We start from the raw sequence: 19,196 nt of genomic DNA on the forward strand, positions 1-19,196 counted from the left end.
TATATACACTGCTCAAAAAAATAAAGGGAACACTTTAACATTTAAGTAAACACTGAAGTGTTCCCTTTATTTTTTTGAGCAGTATATATTCACTACAATTAGATTTTTATTCACTGGATACAACGAGGACTTTTCTGACCCTATTCTGACCATTTTTTCTTTTTTGCAGTTTTCTGCCAAACTACGTGTCCCACAAGGATACTTACCTGCAGAAAGCTTTTTGTGGAGTGTACAGTGAAGAGGGCAACATGTTCCTCTCCGCCTGCCAAGGTAAAAAATACGGTATCTGACATGAAAACCCAGAGGAAATGATCCTGGAATCATTTGCAGTTCTTGTTTAAAAGCCTTTTTTTTCTGCCCCCCCAATTCCTCATTTATTGCATACTTCTGTTTTTATTAGGTTGCTGTTTTGGAAGCAAACAATACAGCTGCCACCTTCCTTCCTAGTCATTGGATTTTATTTGTTTTCCTCATTAAAAAGCTCACTGTCAGCTGCAGACACTGAAGAAGGAGCCTAATGCTGGTGGTAGAGCTCGACTGGGGTCCTGAATCTTTTATCTTTTAGGTATAATTGGGCCCTAAAGGTCGCTGAGCGCAGAACGAAGAACGAATTAGCCAGTTTTTACGTCGATGAGCTTGACGGCAAAGACGCTTGAATGTACGCATTCGTTAATCTGCACTTCACAAAAGAGATTCAGAATAGTGAAGCAAAACTTCAAGACATCATCCAGAAAGCTAAAGCTGGGTAACGCAAATGGATTGTGACTTTTATAGCATGCTGCCAAAATTATTTAAAAAATGGCTAAAAGACAACAAAGTCAATGTTTTGGAGTTGTCATCGCAAAATCTTCATCTTGGTCTCAAAGAAAGTTTTGTGTGCGGGTGAGGCGGCCTACAAACCCGACTCAGATACACCAGTTCATTCAGAAGGAATGGGCCAAACTTCCATCAAACTATTGCAATAATAATAACAATAATAATAATAGATAGCTATATAAGAGTAATGTCATTTTCTATACTAAAACCTGGAAATATTTGAGTTTTAGCAGTGCAAATATATGTTGTTTGTCTTGCAGACCAGAATATCCGCCTGTACGACACCACCAGGGGGCGCTTCCACCTGCAGCGGACGGTGAAGGCGCGTGACGTGGGCTGGAGCGTGCTGGACGTCTGCTTCACTCCGGACGCTCGCAACGTGCTCTACTCCAGCTGGTCTGATTACAGTAAGGCTGACTATTTTTAATGACTAAAAATGCATGTCGAGACAAATGGGAGACGAATTGAAAATGTATCTAGCTCCAAATCAGTGAGACGGTTTGCTACGCTAAATGTCAGTGTATTAAAGGTAAAATGAGAAATGAAACACTGTTACAACAGGGAATGTATTTGCCCAAATTTAGTGACCGCGTCTCGTGTTTGCGCGGGGTTTTTTTCCCACGTCGGTCGGAATTTTCTTGCCAATTTCTGAGATGCGGTTTTGGCGAAGCTTTGGTTTACTGATTTTAGTCGTTTTGGTTTCTCTTTAAGAAGGACATAAAAGAGCAGCTCGGGAAAATCCGATTCTGTTCTTGTTGTGAGTCATTAATTGTTTATATTTAATGCAGAGGCAAAGTCGTGCTGTTTCTTAGGAGAGCAGCTGCTGTAAAACAGATTTTACTAATAACAGAGCTGTTTGAAGTTCTTATGCTCACACATGTTTTACAGATGATGTTCGGATCATGACTCGTCCCATTCCTCTGCTTTCCTCACCCGTCGTTCTGCAGCAGAACTTCAAAGTGTCGTTGCTAGCAGCTATCGTTTTAATTTACGGGGCAGCTGGGACGATGTTTCACATCAGTTGTCAATGTGAAAGCGTGCAAGCCCTGCTGATCCACCTCATTTGCTTTTGCCGCTTCTCCATAAATAAAGTAATCATTAGTCATTCAAATAATTAAGTCATCAGAATATAAATGTGTATCTAATTTATTTTATTTAAAACAAGAAAGTAACATTTATTCCTTGTGCCACCAAAATAACATGAAATATTAATTATTTGTACAAAATATTTTTCACCTTTTTGATTTTGAAACCCAAACCTAAAGCTGCGTTAGGTAACTTTTTGAAAACATATTGACATTTCTTAAAAGTGTCACTATGTCATGACAGTATATTATGAGACCGATAATCTGTGAAAGAAAAAAAAGAAGAAAAAAATTAAACTTCTTTACCTTGTCCATGTGGTCCTACTGCCATCTGCATAAAAACACAGCTGAGTCAGGAGCAACCAATCAGAGCCAGGAGGAGGAGGGTCACGGTGCTGTCAATCAATCTCTTATTTTGACACACTCAGGAAAATGCAAAAACTGTTTATTCTTGTATAAACCTCACTATGAGCTATCGATAGCTATCCCGTGCATATTCCAAAATCTTTTATTCAACTGGTGCGATAAAGAAATTTTGCTTCTCACTTGCTCGCTCTCTCTCTCTCTCTCTCTCTCTCTCTCTCTCTCTCTCTCTCTCTCTATTTCTGTCTCTCCCACAGTTCATTTGTGCAGTATAGATGGAGACAGTGAAAACCACACCGCCCTGGACCTCAAGTTAGTGTTTCCCCTCATAGTAACTTATAACATTAAGCAGGTAATCTATCACTCCTTACCCGCCTGGCCTCCTCCAACTCCCCCTTCATTTCCACCGGGACGAATGACGCTGTCAGCATCTGTCGCCCCATCATCCATCCTGTCCCTCCTCTTCGTGTGTGTCTGTGTCCCTCTGTCCAACGCAGAGATCATTCATTCAAACTCATGTCGCTGTTTTTTTTTAATGTATTTATTTATTTATTTTTTTGATTTATTCTTTTCTTTTTGATGTGCAATATCACTTGGTCGGCTGCGTGGTTGGCATTTACTGCTTTGTGATAATAACGTGTGTGTGTGTGTGTGTGCGTGCGTGCGTGCGTGCGTGTGTGTGTGTGTGCTCTGTAGTCCAGATGAGAGGAGGTTCTGCGTGTTCTCGCTGGCTGCGTCAACAGATGGCAAAGAGATTCTGGGCGGGTGAGTCCAACTCGCTCTAACGCGTCAAAGCAGTGACTGACAGGCAGCACTGAGCTCTTTTAAGGAAAATTGAATCCGTTGTTGCAGCCGTTTGTCTTGAGGGAGCACGTGCTGCTTACTTCACCAGTTCATAAGGAAGGTTGTAAATTGCTTGGAAGTGTCGAGAGCGAGAATGTATTCAGTGTTTCCCATTTTGTGTTTTCAGAGCAAACGACGGCTGCCTTTACGTTTTTGATCTTGAGCAGAATAAACGAACTTTGAAGGTGAGTGAAGATCGGTGTGCTTGTGTCATATATACTATGAACATTTATGTAAACATTATACATAGGAAGGAAACTGGCAGACTGATTTCACCATCACCTTTGTGAAATGTGGTAGTGGAAGTATCATCCTGTTGGGGAAATGGGGCTTATGGGCTGATGGGTGGAACTAAATACAAGGCAATCCTGGAAGAAAACCTGTTGTAGGGGCTATAATGGAAGAGATCAAAGCATATTCTTATTACATCAAAATACTCTAATTATTAATAATAATAATAATAGTTCCCAGCTTAAATCCAACGGCGATCATCACTTTATAATTGGAGACAGATAACCTCTGGCATCTGCTTTTGGTCCTATTGCCATCTGCAGAAAAGCACCACTCCCAGTCAGAAACAACCAATCAAAGCCAAGGGGAGGCTCTTAGTGCTGTCAATCAATGTACATGCTGCTTCATGTGCTAGGGGGGGAGAAACAACTTACTGTTCCAAGAAAACTGTTCATCCTCCATCATTGACAGCTATGCTAACTAGCTAGTCACAGCACAGAAGTGGTGGTGATTGACAGCATTAAGACCCTCCCCCTTGCTCTGATTGGTTATTTCCAACTGGGAACACTAACGTAAGGAGAAGCCAGAGGAGCTATTTTTTTTTTCCACACATTATCTGTCTCGTATTGTAACATAAGGATATACTGACAGTTTTAACAAATATATATAAAAAAACAACATTGTTTATAAAAGTTACATTCTCCATCTTTAAATATTGCTGCTCTGCATCTCTTCTGACTGAGCTTAATCTATTCTGCGAAGAAGAATGGCACGAACGCGTAACATCTACTCCAGATGTACAACGCTGGCACAGAGAATGCGCTCTCTATGATCATCTATCAACCGAAGTCTCCTGTAGTGTCAGACTTTTCTCCAGCGACTAGTCATGCTGCTCCGCAGAGTGCAGCTCAGGATAAGAACCAAACTCCCTCACCCCCCGCCCCTCAGCTTCACTCTGCCCAGCAGTCAGTAGGCGACTCCCACCATCTGCTCCTTCACCGTCTGAATCCATCCCTTATATCTGTTTTATTACGTGTCGGCGCTTCGAGTTCGCCTACAATAACCAGCTCTCTCTTTTGCGACCCCCCCGCCCCCACTTTTCCCCCTCACCCTTCCTCAGATCGATGCCCACGAGGACGACGTGAACGCGGTGGCGTTCGCCGATAGCTCGTCCCAGCTGCTCTTTTCTGGCAGCGACGATGCTCTGTGCAAGGTGTGGGACAGACGGACGCTGCGAGAGGACAGGCCGCAGCCCGTCGGACAGCTGGCCGGCCACAGAGATGGCGTCACCTTCATCCACAGCAAGGTGGGTGGCACTGCTGGTCCGTCGGCCCCGTCATTAAAAAAGCTGAGCTGTTTATGATGTTCGGCTTGTGCGCCTCAACTCTTTGTTGCGTTTCGTGTGTCAGGGCGACGCTCGCTATCTCATTAGCAACTCGAAGGACCAGTCCATCAAGCTGTGGGACGTTCGGAAATTCTCACCCAAAGAGGGTTTGGCTGCCTCCCGCCTGGCAGTCACCCAACAAAACTGGGACTACCGCTGGCAGCAGGTTCCCCAGAGAGGTGAGGACGGGGCCGAGGGGGCTCACTTAAGTAAATTAGAGTGTCGTCTTAAAGTTAGTCAAATGTAGTAATTCGGCTAAATATAAAAAAGCAAACAGAGTTAGGCATTTAAATCATTTAATTCTGTTAATTTGGATGATGAAAACTGAAAATTCAGTTAGTCCAATAAAGAAAAAAAGAAAAAGATGGGTGTTCTCAGAGTGCTATTGCTAAACTGAGTGAAAGGAAGAAGTTTGGCTAAAGGAGCAGCACAAAGAACAAGAGATCACTGCATACCTGAGAGGATTGTTAGGCAAAGCCTGTCGCAGTCAATCAGATAATCAATTAACTGCATTGTGAATAAAAATGAGCTTGATCATTTCCATTCTGATACTTACATTATATCTTCTTTATATTATGGCTTCAAAAATGACATCAAAACAACAATATTATCGTCTATCACAATAATTACTGTGACAATTTATCGTCTAGCAAAATGTATTGTTGCAAAAGCGATTTCAAGTGTAATGAATCCTTCATTATATGATTTTAAATCGAGTTATTCGGATTGATTAACTTTTTTGTAACACTTGAATTTATAAGAAAATACCTTATTGAGAAAGTGTAGTTTGATAAGTTTAAATGGAAAGTTCAGATCACTTGTGTTGGAAACATTCAGCTTTTTCCTACATTAAACTTTACATTTTTTAATAAGTTTTTTTTTGGGCGGGGGGATTTGCAGCCTTGAAGAAACACAAACTGACTGGCGACACCTCGGTGATGACCTACCGCGGCCACGGCGTTCTGCACACGCTCATCCGCTGCCGCTTCTCGCCGGAGTTCAGCACCGGGCAGAGGTTCATCTACTCCGGCTGCTCCACGGGAAAAATCGTCAGTGAGTCCTCGTTCCTCTTGGCGTTCCAGCGGAACTCCCGGCGTGAAAAAAAAAGGCCGCTCTTCCTCTACACCAGAGGTTCCCAAATTGTGGGGCGCGCGCCCTAGGGGCGGCGCCATGCCATTGCAGGGGGGCGCAGAAAGCTGTCTGGATGAAAAAAAACATGAACGCTGTATGCGTTCGGTTTTTACTAGAGGTGTGCCGATCGATCGGTCACTGATCATAATCGGCCGATTTTCCTGAAAAAGTGTATGATCGGTGATTGGCTATCTGCACCTCATTTCTCAGCCTGCCTGTGCAGCTGGTCTCCTCTTTTCTTCACTCTGCGCAAACGCGCAGCAGCAAATCCTAAGCGATGTGGGACTATAACGCACTGAGTGAATGGGGAAGGAGCGTGTTGCAGTGGAAAATTGAAGCACGTCAAAATGCATCAACACAACGTAGCTAATACGACATAAAAACAATGCCATACTTGACGGAGTTTGGCTACATCGAGGCTCACTGCAGTAAGAAAGACATTTGGAGGATCAGATAGCAGGTAAAGCAGCACACAGCTACAAACACTCACCCGGATTAGCATGGTGGTCAGAAAGCTAAACAAATAACCCGCAAAATTATTTATGTCTTCGAGCTGCGGTGTAAGACGCTGGTTCTGTTCTCAATGTTAAACCGCTGCTACGCGTTACAGGTAGTAATATTTCACAGACGGAGCGCCGCTTCTGCTCCACCTGGTAGTGACTCTCACACCGAACCTCTGCTTAAAGCTGCACCATCTAACTTAAAAAAATACATTTTACATACGTATTAAAACTTTCGCTGTCCTAACATGAGACAGATAATCTCTAAAAAAATAATCGATCTCCTCCCTGTTCTGCATAATTACTCCGCTCAGTCAGAAACAGCCACTCAGAACTAGCAGTAATCAGCTAGCCGCCATGCTATCAGGAAGTTTTCATTCAGTAACTCAGGATTGTTTATTGTAATGGAACCTGTATTTGCCTTTGAATGTTAAGTTTTATACTTAAATTTTTTTTTGGCAATGTTGAGAGGTTTTATTTTTGGCTCTTTGCATTATTTAGCCTCTTCAGAACCTCGATATGTTATCAGTCTGTTAAAGATAGTATTACCGATAGCAGTACAATTTGTACAATGCCTGTTTTGTTTAGTTTTCTTCTTGGAAAAAGTTATTAAAAACGAGTTTTTGTCTAAATTGAGGTGAATTCATGGTTCCCTTTTCCACATAATGTAACTGGTAGTGTTTATGATAAAAAAAATAATAATAATAATTATGTGATCGGTATTGGTGATCGGCCCTCATGGGTGATCGGTATCGGCGGGAAAAAACCTGATTGGCACATCTCTAGTTTTTACCTTAGAATGTCTAACTCTGTTATTCCTCTGTAAATTTGATACAGTAGGGGCTTCCACACTTCCCATATCTGTGTCCTCTGTCACTTTTATCAGCAGTTAAAACTGTTTAATCCGTTGTTAACATGTGGTAACCTGTTTTTCCGAGCCGCCTTTAAACGCAACATGAGTGCTASGACTCTCGCACTGGGTTTAGACCTGTGCGGCAGTGAAGGAGACCTGCTGCTGCTGYGCAGAGCTACGCAGGTGTGAATCATGACAGCAAACCAGCAAAACGCAAAGAACTTTTCACTGTTTTTTCCCCAAACTAACAGACTCCATTGAGTAAAACTGTTGGATGCAGGTAATGCTAGCTAAAGGATGACTAGCTAATAACAATACATCACCTTAAGCTTAACAAGTAGCCTGTAGGCTACCGATGTTGATGTCTATTTTGCCCCCCAAAAAAGTCGCCCCCCCCTCCTTCTCCCCCACACACATTGTTCAACCAGACATCTATTTGTAATCCATAGGGGGGGCCCAGAAAATGTTTGGAAACCACTGCTCTACACAAATCTGACGAGTTGCTTGTATATATGTGTGTGTGTGTCCAGTCTACGACGTCCTGACTGGCATGGTGGTGTCCAGGTTGTCGGGTCATGACGCGTGTGTGAGGGACGTCAGCTGGCACCCCTATGATGACAAAATCATCAGCAGCTCTGTGAGTCTTATTCATGCAGACAGGCATCACATCTAAAGGAAGTCATTTTAACTTTAGAATCGCTTATATAGAAACATATAAACTGGACCCTTTGTACAATGGTCTTGAATTTAAAGCGTAGAAGTTGACAGATTTGTCATTTCACAGCAGACTAAAGCTGTTTTCTCTATTTATATATGCAATGTGTGAAACAGTCATGTTCAATAAAATTGAGAACTATTGAAAAGTTAAGTTAGTTACTGAAATAAAGTGAAACTGAAAATATAGGTTAATTACACACCGACTGATGTTTTATAGAATTTATTACTGTTAATTATGATGATTATTTTTGCTTAGAGATTTAATATATTAGTTAAATATAATATTTATTCAATATAATATTAATATAAATACATTTCTCATTTGTGAGACTAATAAAGAATTATGTTATTTTTTAGTCATGCAGTTTTAAAAAGCTATTAATTCTCAAAAAATTTCTCCCAACATAAAAAATAAATAAAAATCTTGTCATATTCTGCTGCTATTTTACCCCCTTTTTTCAAACTCCTATCTATCAATTTTCAGATAAAAATGGTCTCTTTATGAATACATGTGCCGGCATGTAGGATTTGTAAAATTTATAATCAAAAACATTTCTCTTGCTGTTATGCCTTAAATGTTTGTATTAGAAGTAGAGGCTAATTCACAGAATGTGCTAAAAATGATTTAAGCATGGTTTTGATGTCATTTTTAAACAAATACACGATTACGGAGTTGATACATGAAGCTGTCTTTAGCTCAGCTTTCATTCAGTTCAATCCAGTTCATTTATGTAGCTCCGATTCACAGCAAATGTCATCTTGAGACGTTTTACAGAAAAAAAAGTGTTTTCAATTCAACTCATTCTAGTTATGAAACGTTTAGTTCAGTTCTTTATTCAAATTAGTTAAAAACATTTTCTATCTAATGAAACCCAGCAGGTTGCATTGAGTTATTGACTCGTAGCAGTAACTCTTCCTGGACAACCACGTAGCAACAGCAGATGACTTTACAGCAAACCCTCATACCGAGCGTGCATGTGGCGACGGTGGAGAGGAAAGGGGAGTTAACGGAGACAAACACCGACTCGGTGTTTGAGGAAACAGAGCGGATACAACCAGATGTAACTCAACAATTATTGGAAAACTAGAATGAAATGTCATGAATTGTGGAAATTGTGGAAATGGTAACTAAGAATACAATCAAGTCCTTAAGACGTTTAAACAAACTTAAGTATTATAACCAGAATTTAGTAACCTGTAAATGTCCTAAAATGCGGTAAGCAAGTTGACAACATACACATGACTAAAAACAACAAAAAAAAAAAGAAACCCAAAAGAAAAAACTTTGGACTTTGTATTTAATCCCGTTTTTTAAATTGTGCCCACAGTGGGACGGAGCAGTGCGCATGTGGGAGCACAGACAAACCCACCCGCTGGAGGAAGAGCGGGAAGAGAAGAGATGAAGGACGCGACGACAAAAACGAGGCTGCTGGGAGTTCGGAAGCTCAGATGAACTGTGACCCTTTGAATTCAATGCTGGATATTATCGATCACGAGGCTGGCACGGCTGTGGAGTGTTGCTTCGGAACGGCTAAATGGTCCCACCTCCCGAGCGGCTTTGAACACCGAGGGACGTCCTCTTTTTTGTTTTTGGATCTTTGTTCCCCCCCCTCCCTTTTTTYTTTTTTTTTTTTTTTTTTGGTCTTGTGCTGAAATAAACCAGGCGACGCTTTTCGATTTAACCAGACCTCTAAATGCGCTGCAGAGTGCTGCAGTCAGAGCGATATTAAAACGTAATAAGTTAGTACGTAATAAGTTAGACTTGATGGATATTGCAGGGAGAAAATGATGATGATTCTGTATACATGTATAGTATTTTAATGAGATGTGCATTGCGGGGAACTGATGTCGGTATTTGTTTTCATTTTTGCTGTGATGAGATTTAGATGCCCAAAATCCCAAATATTACGCCTGATGATAGATTTTTCTGTTCACCAGTCCGCAATACTGGTCCAAGGTGGGTTTTTGTTTTATTTTTTTTAAGAGTGATTTTTTTTTTTTTTTTGTGTTAGGCAGTATGAACCTGTGATAAATTTCAAAGATTTGAATATGCGTGATATTGTGCTGAAACCTGACCCGGGGACGTTCTCATGGTAAATATCTCTCACATTGATCTGTATATGCAATTTTCAGGTGTTTATAAATTTCTTCAAGTCTCAATTTCAGACAGTTGTTTTACATTGTCGATAAAAAGAGAATTTTCTTTGATTGTATCACAAAGACTGTCGGTTCTTACTATTAAATATGTTTCTTTGTGGTTCTCGGCAGGAGCGACGAGCTTAAAAACGTGGATGCAATTTGATTTGTCCACAAAAAAAAACCAAAATGGGCAAAAGCATAAAAAAGGGAACACGGGTACATCTCAAACGAGAATATTAATTGAAATATTTGCTCTTGATGTTTTGTTTTTAGATTTTTGCTTTTTTGACATACTGGAAAGTTTTAAAACGAAAGATAACCTGGGTAAATATAAAACATATTTTCATAAATGTTGACATTTATGAAATATAGCAGGAAAAAAAACTTTTCTAAAACAATCTGGTTTTAAATGAAAACAATTTTTTTGAGTATTTGAATCTTTTAAAAGGAGTTATTTTGTAAAATTGACATTTTCAAGCTTTATTTTGTGGCTAGACTCATATGAACCACTTCTCAGTCTAATGCTCCTAAGAGTGGTTGTAAACAGCATAAAAGAGAAGCAGTGTTGAAGGTGGAGTGTCAGAAAGAGCAGAAGCTTCTTGGAGACAGATTTCAAAACTGAAATGAGCCTTTTGATGATTTTCTCAAAAAATGTAGACGATAACTTGAAAAGCAAAATTTGTATGAAATTGTGAAAGGTATTGAAAACAATCATTCCAACAATACAAGGCAGATATTAAGACTCCTTAGGTAGAATTAGTAATTACTTAACAGGACATGGTTGCATAAAACTGATCTACTGGTTCACTCTCTTCACAGATAGGTGTTGGCTACCACCACTGCTAGCATATTAAGCTAACCATACTGTTGGGAGAAATAAAAGCTAAGATCACACAGTTCTCAATAATAGTACACCTTATCTGAATGACAAAAATAGGCAGAAAAGCGGCTGCAGTTTCATTACAATGTATGCATCACTACTTGGTCATTAATTGGCCATGTGGCTTTTCCCCCATATCAAGACTACTACAATATTGTTTTGACGAAAAAAAATCTCTTCAGTCAAATGCAGCTAATAAAAACAAGGTAAACAGACTGAGTTTATGAAGCACTTTTGCAGGCAAACTGATAAACCAAAGCACTACACACTACAGCCACATTTCACCTAATACACCAAAACACAGATCAGTAGGCAACTTGAGATTACGAGCCTCGCTCAGAGGAACAGACATGTGACGGGAGGAAGCTGGAATCTAACCAAAACTACTCTATATTTCTACATATCCCTACTCTTTCTTTAGAAAGACGTTTGTTTCTTGCTGTTCTTGTGGCAGAAAGCTGCTTAGTACTAAATAGTATGGAAAATGCTCCCAGCATTAAGTAGGTAGACAGATCCATCCTGGACTGAACCATAAGGATATTCTAAAAACGTAAACAAGAACCACCACTTCCTGTGGGTCGGCGTCCTCAAAGCAACTTAAGCACGTTTAGTCGCTGGCTGGTGGCTATCAGTTTTAGAAACCGTTCAGAAAGTGTCAAAACTGTATTCTATAGCAAAAAAAAAAAAAAAGCCAGTGGAGGGATGCGTGGTGATTAGATCTAAACTTTAGGTTTGAAGGGTAATCTGATTGCACTTCAAACCCAGTTAAAAAGTCACAGGACATGAACCGTCTTTCTGACGTTGCTCTGTTTTGAAAATCGAATTTCCACAATTTCATATCGCTGGACTAATTGTATGCTTAATCAGGGGAGCTGCTTGAAATGCATCCGACAAACAACAATGAACAATGAGCGGCCGGCTGCAGTAACCACAGCAAAGAGGCCTGAAGGACATTGTAGTGGCAGCCATGCTGCAAGTGCTTTAAAATTAGACTGAGATTCTTTGGCGTGGCTCGTTTATTTACGCCCACCGTTCGAATCGTGTCGAAAAACCCACCAACTTCAGTTTTCCTTTCAGTCTGAAACGTGTTCAGCTGCCAGAGAATGAGTCTGTGAGCTCAACGTGGGAGTAGCAGGCCCGGCTGACCCTGTTTTTAGCACAGGAATCTAACGGAAGGAATGGAAGTGGTCAGTGTTTTTGCTCGTAAAAAAAAAAAAAAAAAAAAAAAAAGGTTGCACCCTGATGACCAGCACTGGAAATAAAAAGGCTGAAAGCATTGTGAGAAATGTAGCTGTTTGTTGGAGCGAACTGCAGGCCTGCAGCAACTTTTTACCTAAAAATAGGCAATTCTATTAGAGAAATGAAAGGAGAGTCAGAAAAAGAAGACAGATTGTCTATGTAGGAGTAATTCTTTAAAATTTGACAGCAAAAATGAAAAGAAAATAACAGTAGCTATGAGTGTCTAGTATTCTTAGCTGTCGTGTCAACACTAAGACTTGGTGCTGTACCACTGCTTTGAAAAACATAATGGGATCATTAGCAGCAGCTTGCATGGACACAGCTCCTCTTTCAGCCTGTGTTCGGATGGGGGTGGGGGATTTTAAGGGTAAAAGGGGGCAGAGGTGTTGTATTTTTATATACCATGTGGTCTGCTGCATGCCTGACCGCCACAAAGTGGGACTGGTGTGCCTTCTACAGTCAAAATAGAGACACCGACAGGACACCAGCCTGTTAAGCAACAAACAAGACCATCGACTGACATGGATCCAAACACCGAAAACTCCTTGAAAAGCTTCGGGGCAGAAGTCAACTTGGAAAAGCTGCAGAAGGTAGCGGCGGAGCTGATTCTCCCGGGCAGATTCATCCTCAAACCTCTGTGCGCCGCTCTGGAGTTGGTGATCCGGCTGCTGGCCTGGGTTTTAGGATGCAGCCTGGTCCGGAGGCATTTCCACCTCATGCTGTCAGGGCTGGTCCTCTTTGGGCCTCTGCTGAGCTTCTGGGTGTCCAGGTACAGCATCTTCGCCAACGGCAACCACTACCTGTACAGGTGAGAGCTTTCAGCGACAAAAAGTGATTAGCTTTGGGTCCTAATGCGAGTGATTTATGGGGACTGTTGGATATGAAATGCTTTTACATGACAGCTGAGTTGGCTGAGAAGCAAGTCGATAAAAAACAGGGAAAATACTTGATGCATGAAGACCAACAATAATGAACGGAATATGACAAAAACACTCGAGTGTATAAGAGTGAAACTAAAGTTGTAACTTGGTAATTCCAGTTATAAGGAATACTATTCATGCCGAGAACATTGATTTGTATTCAAATCGATAGATTAACCTTCAAAAATTGCAACCCCAAGGGGCGGGTTAATGGGGGCCATGACCACCCCACCGCCCCTTCCCTTCAGAGAATCATGTTAAATCATGACATAAATGAATCCCCTTCTCTCTCCAAAATATAGTTATATTATTATTGCTTTTTTTTTTTTAATGCCACCTAACTTTATATATATAGATAGGCAGCACGAAGACCAGAGTCTGGCCGCTCCTATGAATATTTTCTGGGGCTAGCTAACCTTAATTATTAACAATAATCTTACACCTACTGAATATTGATGCTTATTTACTTATTTTACATTTTAAATATACAGATGAATGACTATAAAGTCTGTTTTTGTCCAAATCTAGGGAAGTTAAAATGGCCCCTGCACAAAGTAAGGCTACTTATTTGCATAGTAATAGTTGAGATTCATTTGTTTTATAACATTGGCCTGTCATAATATAATTGCGCTACTCCTTTCTAATACTTTATTATCTTTAATCACTTTGTGTTTCCTTCAAAGATCAGAGGGCAAAGGGTAAAAACTCTGCCCATCTCTGCTTCTCACTTAGTATTTGAATAATCTCATTTTGACACCAGCTCAATTTCTAGATGCAAGACATTTTTTTTTATCTCTACAGTTTTTTGCCTTTTCATCTGAAACCTGGAATCATTTGGAGTGTCCTGGGCAGGTAAGTTTATGTTTTCATGCTATTTTCCAGACTTTTGAGCCGTATGTTTTCCTCTGTGTTACAGGAAGTTCCTCAGGTCTACTTGGGGCTGGACCTGCATCCTCACAGGCTCCTTCGTCGCCCTCCTAACCTTCTCGGCCCGCCGCTCCGTCTCCCTCACCCTGCGCCACCTATCTCGGATCGGCCTCGCTGGTCTGCTGTGGTGGGGCTGCCGGCGCCTTCTGACCCTGCTGGAGGACGCAGCTGGTGCCTGCTACGAACCCCTGGCGCCCGCCCAGGACGCCCACAGCGCCCCCGCCCCGGGGCAGCCTCTGCTACTGCTGCACGAAAACCAGAGCAAGGCGTCGTGCCTCAAGGCCAACATGATGTGGAGAGGGTACGAAGTGTCGCAGGAAACGCTCGTCCTCTGCCTGTGCTGCCTGCTGCTTGTGGAGGAACTGTCCGTATTCGGTTGCCACCTGGCGCAGGAGAGGCGTCTTCATAGGTCCCCTAGCTCTCCGTTGGGAGTCCTCTTCCTCCTCTGTGTAGTTCTGCTCGTCATATGGTTGGTCCTGCTCCTGTGCTTGCTGGCATACTTTCCTGCATGGCCGTCTCAGCAGCTGGGAGGAGCTCTGGGCTACCTGGGGTGGAGGGGCCTCTATCAGGGATGGTACCGGCTAACGCCCAGTCAGGGGTCCCCTGGTTTACCCGGAGAGGCCCTCTTCACCGGCAGACTCTGATAAACACTCCCAGTAGTTGAGAGGGGCAGTATTGTGTATTGTATAGGTACAATGTGCCATTTTATAGCACAATCAAGCAACTTATCTTCAGCTGTTATAAAAATAATACATTTATCAATTATGACTTCGAAGAAACTTGACTTCGCAATTGAACATCTTGAAATTGGGTCTCTGTCTCTTTAAGAAGCTCCTGCCACCTTCAGGAAGTCACCAACAACTTTCCACTATTTTCCCCATCTACAGTTGTTCCTTAGAGCGTTTCACGTATAACGAGCTCTGCAGAGGCTCAGGTGTTCGCTTATTGCTGCTGGCTAGTCTAAAGGAGCCGAGTGGGGGAGGGGGCGGGTGGAGGCGTGCTCTGGGAGGCAGAGGCTCGGCTGGGAGGCTGCAGCTCCAGTTAGTGGCTACGTTGAAAATGTGCCGGTTGGTGAGAGCAAATGTTTTTGCCTTTTGAGTGGTTGCCATGGGAGATTAAAGGAATCAAAGCATAGAACAATATAGAAATGAAAAAAAAGTTAATTGTACGCAACACTGCCCCTTTAAATTTGTTCAAAGTAATCAGCAGAACACTCGTAAGAATCCTGTTTTATTTTTTTGTCATCTGAAACAACATGCATGCAGCGCTCTGGGAGAACGTCATTCTCTGCCAGGACGTGTGTGTTTTGGAATTCAATCAGTGTCACAGAAAAGTAGCAGTAGCTTGTCTAAAAAAAAATAAAAATAAAAAAAAGACCAAGAAAAAAACAAAGCTGGTCTCAGTATCTCAGTAGATGAGAGCTTTCCCATCTCCTCTGGGCTTCTTAATCTTGTCGTAGTTCTTGTTAATGATGTCAAACAGCACCGCCTGAGGGGCGAGAGAGGAAGAGAGAGAGAAACAGCAGGATGAAATGATTACGAGGGAGACATGAGACCCGAGTGAGCAGTCTTCATCGCCAGCGTCAAACATGGGAGGACAAAGACCAAAGGGGCGAGAAGCACGGGTTATTGGACGGGATATGGCGCGCTAATCAGTTTAAACACAAGCAAAGCAATTCGTTTCATTGCCTTCCTATTAACTGGGGCACCACTGAACCACCGCCCCGCTGCTTGGACGCAGCTGGAATTGTTTACATGCTGGATATCTGATTCGAAACACAGCAGATGGCAGTGTCCTCTTTAACACATGTGATTAACAACTTTTTTCTAATCAGTCCAACAACAGCGTGGAGGTATGGCGTCTTACGTATGTGTTGCGGATGTCCAAGACCACCAGGCGAAGCTCTCTGTACTGATACTGGTCCAGCTCGTGAACCAGCTGTCTGTAGTCTCCCTGTGTCAGAAAGGAGGAGTGAAATAAAAAAATAATAATTAAAAGAGAGTGAGTGCATGCTGAATTTAAGATGAAGTTGTTCACATTTTGTCACGTTGCAACCACATGATTGTAAAGGTTTCTGGCTGATAAACGTGACAGTTACTCACCACATGGGGTTGCTTGGAGGCCTTGGCCACACCGTCGCCTCGCTCACTGTAATACCTGGCGCAACAAACACAAGAGGAGCTGCTCACAAAAGGTTACCAGCCACAACGTGTCATCATTTAACCGGTAGAAACAAGTAAAGACAGAGCAGAAGATCAAAAGGTGACAACCGAGCTTCTGGCAGAGTGCTTGGCTGAAGCATTGCATGTTGTCATGGAGAAAAACTGTATTTTGTCTTAGCGAAGATGATTTGCTCCATTCAAAACCTATTACATATTGTATTCACACAGAATGCCTTACAAATAAAGAACAAAGCTTCATAGTTAAAAAAAATGCCACGTTTTTTGTTCTTATGGACTGTGGCAAACGTCTTAAGGTCTGGTCGTCCATAAAAGATTAGCAGCAGGCTAACACAGAAGACCTTCTTGGTTTTTACATCCTAATTCAGTATTTGCAGATTTTTCTGTGTAATGCGACTCAAAATTATTTGCGTATATTTAAAATGTATATCTAGAATATTCTCAAGAAAGCGCAGCATTGGAGCAAAAGTACTAATGTGCAATGCTACTTGATATTCTATTGGCATATGTATACAAACCAGCCAATCCAGAAGCACCATTTATTTTCCTGGCTGCTGATTGGCTAAAAGCAGAGACAAGGAAGACTGTAGGTATTAGCTTATGCAGCAGAAGACAGTTTCCACTGTGCATATTGATGCTTATTAAGGTATATTTAGAGTGTTAATCATTAAAATAGGAAGTTACAAGTGTTTTTAAAAGCGGTGTCTTTAGTATTTGCAAACTTTAACTATTGACAGACATTGTGGTTTGTTACCCCTACAAAACACAGGGAGTAAATAGGGATAATTATTGATTTTCAGAAAATCTTTGGCTAAAAAACTGTCACTTTTACACTTTACTCAGATTCATACGAGTTTAAATCAAAGCTCAGGGTATCAGAAATGCTACCCAACAGACACAACCCGATGGCCCTTGTGGTGTTCCCCTCCATCTGCTGATGTAAAGTACACATTTGCAGACGCAAACTCAGAACTGACGAGTGAGAATGAAAAGGACCAGAGACAGAAGTTAAACCAGCTCCTTCTCATCTTTGGCCAAAAACCCGGCACGCATTAGTTGGCCCTTACTTTGAAATCTGAGTCTGGAATGCTTCGATCTTGGTGCGCGTGTTGGTCAGCAGCTCAAATACTTTCTCCTGTTAACAAGATCGAACGTTGAAAGTTCAGCTCCACATCATTCCAACAGCGTTAGAGCATGTCTACGTTTTACCAGCAGATTTTTAATAGTTACCAACCTGTACGGCCACTCCAAAGTTGTTGCCATCTTCAATCCTGGGGATCTGCAACTGCACCCACATTGACACCTGACAGGAAACATCGTCCGACTCGTTAATTAGGTCTAACAGATCTGCAGGAGGTAACCGGAAAGACTAAAACGATACACTGACCGTGTTGAGCTTCTCCTTCAGAGTCTGGATCTCAGGTTTGACCTCATTCAAGAGACTCTCCACTCTCTCGTTGCTGCAGATGGGACCACAAGGAGGCCCTAGAGGACATGGAGTCACACATGCATACTTTAGAGAGGCAGAATTGGAGCCGTTTTCTGAATTAATTTAGTTTTGTTCGTTGTTCTAATCAGTAGTTTGCAGCGCCTTGGTAAAGTACCCATCCCCTTTACATTTCCTTTTTCTTTCACTTCCTAATTCTGCTCTACTTTTGTTTTGGCCTGTCACATGATACCCCCTCACGAAACACATTGAAGTCTGTAGCTGTAATGTGAGAAAACACGAAAAGGTTCATGAGTTATGAATGCTTTAGCAAGGCGCCGTGACTGGTGTTGGGAAACAGCTCCTCTTTGTTCCAGTTTTACCTGAATCCTCCTCCTCTTTATCGCCGTCTTTGTCCTTCTTCCCTTCCTTCGCCTCTTTCTGCAACACGAGAACGAAAAGTCTCTCGTCAAGTGTTTTTCACCGATTGTCTGCTGAACAGCTTACTCACGTGTGCTTTATGACTATTTAAAATGAACATGTACCAACATTTTAAGCGCATTTGCAAATAAAGCTTCCTTCCAAAACTTAGCAGACTGATCATTTTCACTTAATCCCCTGAAAAATATCGACATCAAATATGTTGCAGATAGGATGTAATATTTATTTTTATGTAAGGAGATTTATTTTTGTTTTATTTATATGTGAACACCTCTTGTGGGACTTATTCTGCCAAGTAAAAATATTGAAGGGGATTATGCATCATCTGAAACAAAAGGCCCACACATCTTTAGGTCTATGAAAGTCCTGGAGAGATTTGTTGCCACGGTAGCCAAGAAATCATTTTCAGTGCCATACTTAAAACGTAAAAACAAAGATAAAAACACTGAGCTAATGAGCTTGAAGTGAGAAATTAAAAAACTAATAAAATGTTATATTTATGTTATTTAATCCAGGTCAGAGTTGGACACCATTTTTGTTCAGGACCGACCTCCTCCTTCTTCTTGCGCTTGGCCTCCTCTTTGGCCAGGTCTGGGATTGGGATGTCCAGTGGCGCCTTCAGGGAAGCTAGGTCATCGCAGCTGAAAGATGTCTGCCATAACAATAAAAACCCCAAAAGGTGTGACGTTTTTTCATAAAATACACCATGAATGTTTTTGGTTTCACTTCTAAGAACTTTTGATGAGAAGGAGGAGTTCCTCATACCTTCAGGAGCATCTGCAGCTGTTCAATCTTCTCAGGAAAAAAATTGGACAGCAGCTGCTCTGCCTGTTAAAGACAATTCACGTCAATAACAAACACTCAAAAATCACTGAGAGTCCAAATATTTCCAAAAACAATATTAAAAATAAAACATCACCTCCTTGGAAAGGTTTTGACAGAAGTCATCCACCTGAAACAAAAATATCACTTTAGAGCTTTTATAGTGACAGCCTGCAGCCTGCTCGGATTATATTTCTCGACGCAACGCTACTGTAGGCCGTGAGGCTAACCTGAGCCTTGACCTGACCTGACCCCAGCCCTAATGTCTGCCTGCTAATCAAAGCCAACACACAGCTGCC

At 41.7% G+C, this 19,196-nt stretch overlaps 3 protein-coding genes across 3 annotated transcripts in view; 2 read left to right on the plus strand and 1 right to left on the minus strand.

Moving 5' to 3' along the window:
- The window catches only part of dcaf11 (ddb1 and cul4 associated factor 11), a 15,441-nt gene extending 5,305 nt beyond the window's left edge, over positions 1-10,136 (plus strand). The window contains exons 6-15 of the mRNA XM_008438414.2: positions 170-270; positions 1,077-1,223; positions 2,522-2,576; positions 2,961-3,029; positions 3,235-3,292; positions 4,459-4,644; positions 4,748-4,901; positions 5,623-5,775; positions 7,737-7,843; positions 9,252-10,136. Of these exons, the coding sequence (XP_008436636.1) occupies positions 170-270; positions 1,077-1,223; positions 2,522-2,576; positions 2,961-3,029; positions 3,235-3,292; positions 4,459-4,644; positions 4,748-4,901; positions 5,623-5,775; positions 7,737-7,843; positions 9,252-9,326 (1,105 nt within the window). The 3' untranslated portion in view covers positions 9,327-10,136. The remainder of the gene's footprint in view (positions 1-169; positions 271-1,076; positions 1,224-2,521; positions 2,577-2,960; positions 3,030-3,234; positions 3,293-4,458; positions 4,645-4,747; positions 4,902-5,622; positions 5,776-7,736; positions 7,844-9,251) is intronic.
- Positions 10,137-12,583: 2,447 nt separating this feature from the next.
- fitm1 (fat storage inducing transmembrane protein 1) lies at positions 12,584-15,402 on the plus strand. The gene is made up of 2 exons (XM_008438416.2): positions 12,584-12,989; positions 14,018-15,402. The coding sequence occupies exons 1-2, from the start codon at positions 12,703-12,705 to the stop codon at positions 14,670-14,672; spliced, it is 942 nt and encodes a 313-aa protein (XP_008436638.1). The 5' UTR covers positions 12,584-12,702; the 3' UTR covers positions 14,673-15,402.
- The window catches only part of psme1 (proteasome activator subunit 1), a 4,484-nt gene continuing 529 nt past the window's right edge, over positions 15,242-19,196 (minus strand). The window contains exons 2-11 of the mRNA XM_008438415.2: positions 18,995-19,027; positions 18,841-18,903; positions 18,626-18,727; positions 18,018-18,075; positions 17,596-17,693; positions 17,443-17,511; positions 17,276-17,343; positions 16,131-16,185; positions 15,895-15,981; positions 15,242-15,516 (exon numbers count right to left, since the gene is read on the minus strand). Coding sequence (XP_008436637.1) covers positions 15,436-15,516; positions 15,895-15,981; positions 16,131-16,185; positions 17,276-17,343; positions 17,443-17,511; positions 17,596-17,693; positions 18,018-18,075; positions 18,626-18,727; positions 18,841-18,903; positions 18,995-19,027 — 714 coding nt within the window. The 3' untranslated portion in view covers positions 15,242-15,435. The remainder of the gene's footprint in view (positions 15,517-15,894; positions 15,982-16,130; positions 16,186-17,275; positions 17,344-17,442; positions 17,512-17,595; positions 17,694-18,017; positions 18,076-18,625; positions 18,728-18,840; positions 18,904-18,994; positions 19,028-19,196) is intronic.

This window comes from Poecilia reticulata, linkage group LG20, assembly GCF_000633615.1.
Source record: "Poecilia reticulata strain Guanapo linkage group LG20, Guppy_female_1.0+MT, whole genome shotgun sequence".
NCBI lineage: Eukaryota > Metazoa > Chordata > Actinopteri > Cyprinodontiformes > Poeciliidae > Poecilia > Poecilia reticulata.

Coding starts and splice junctions, on each gene's coding strand:
- fitm1 (XM_008438416.2), top strand. CDS start 12,703: ATGGATCCAAACACCGAAAACTCCTTGAAAAGCTTCGGGGCAGAAGTC. Junction 12,990..14,017: donor GGCAACCACTACCTGTACAG/GTGAGAGCTTTC, acceptor TCTGTGTTACAG/GAAGTTCCTCAGGTCTACTT.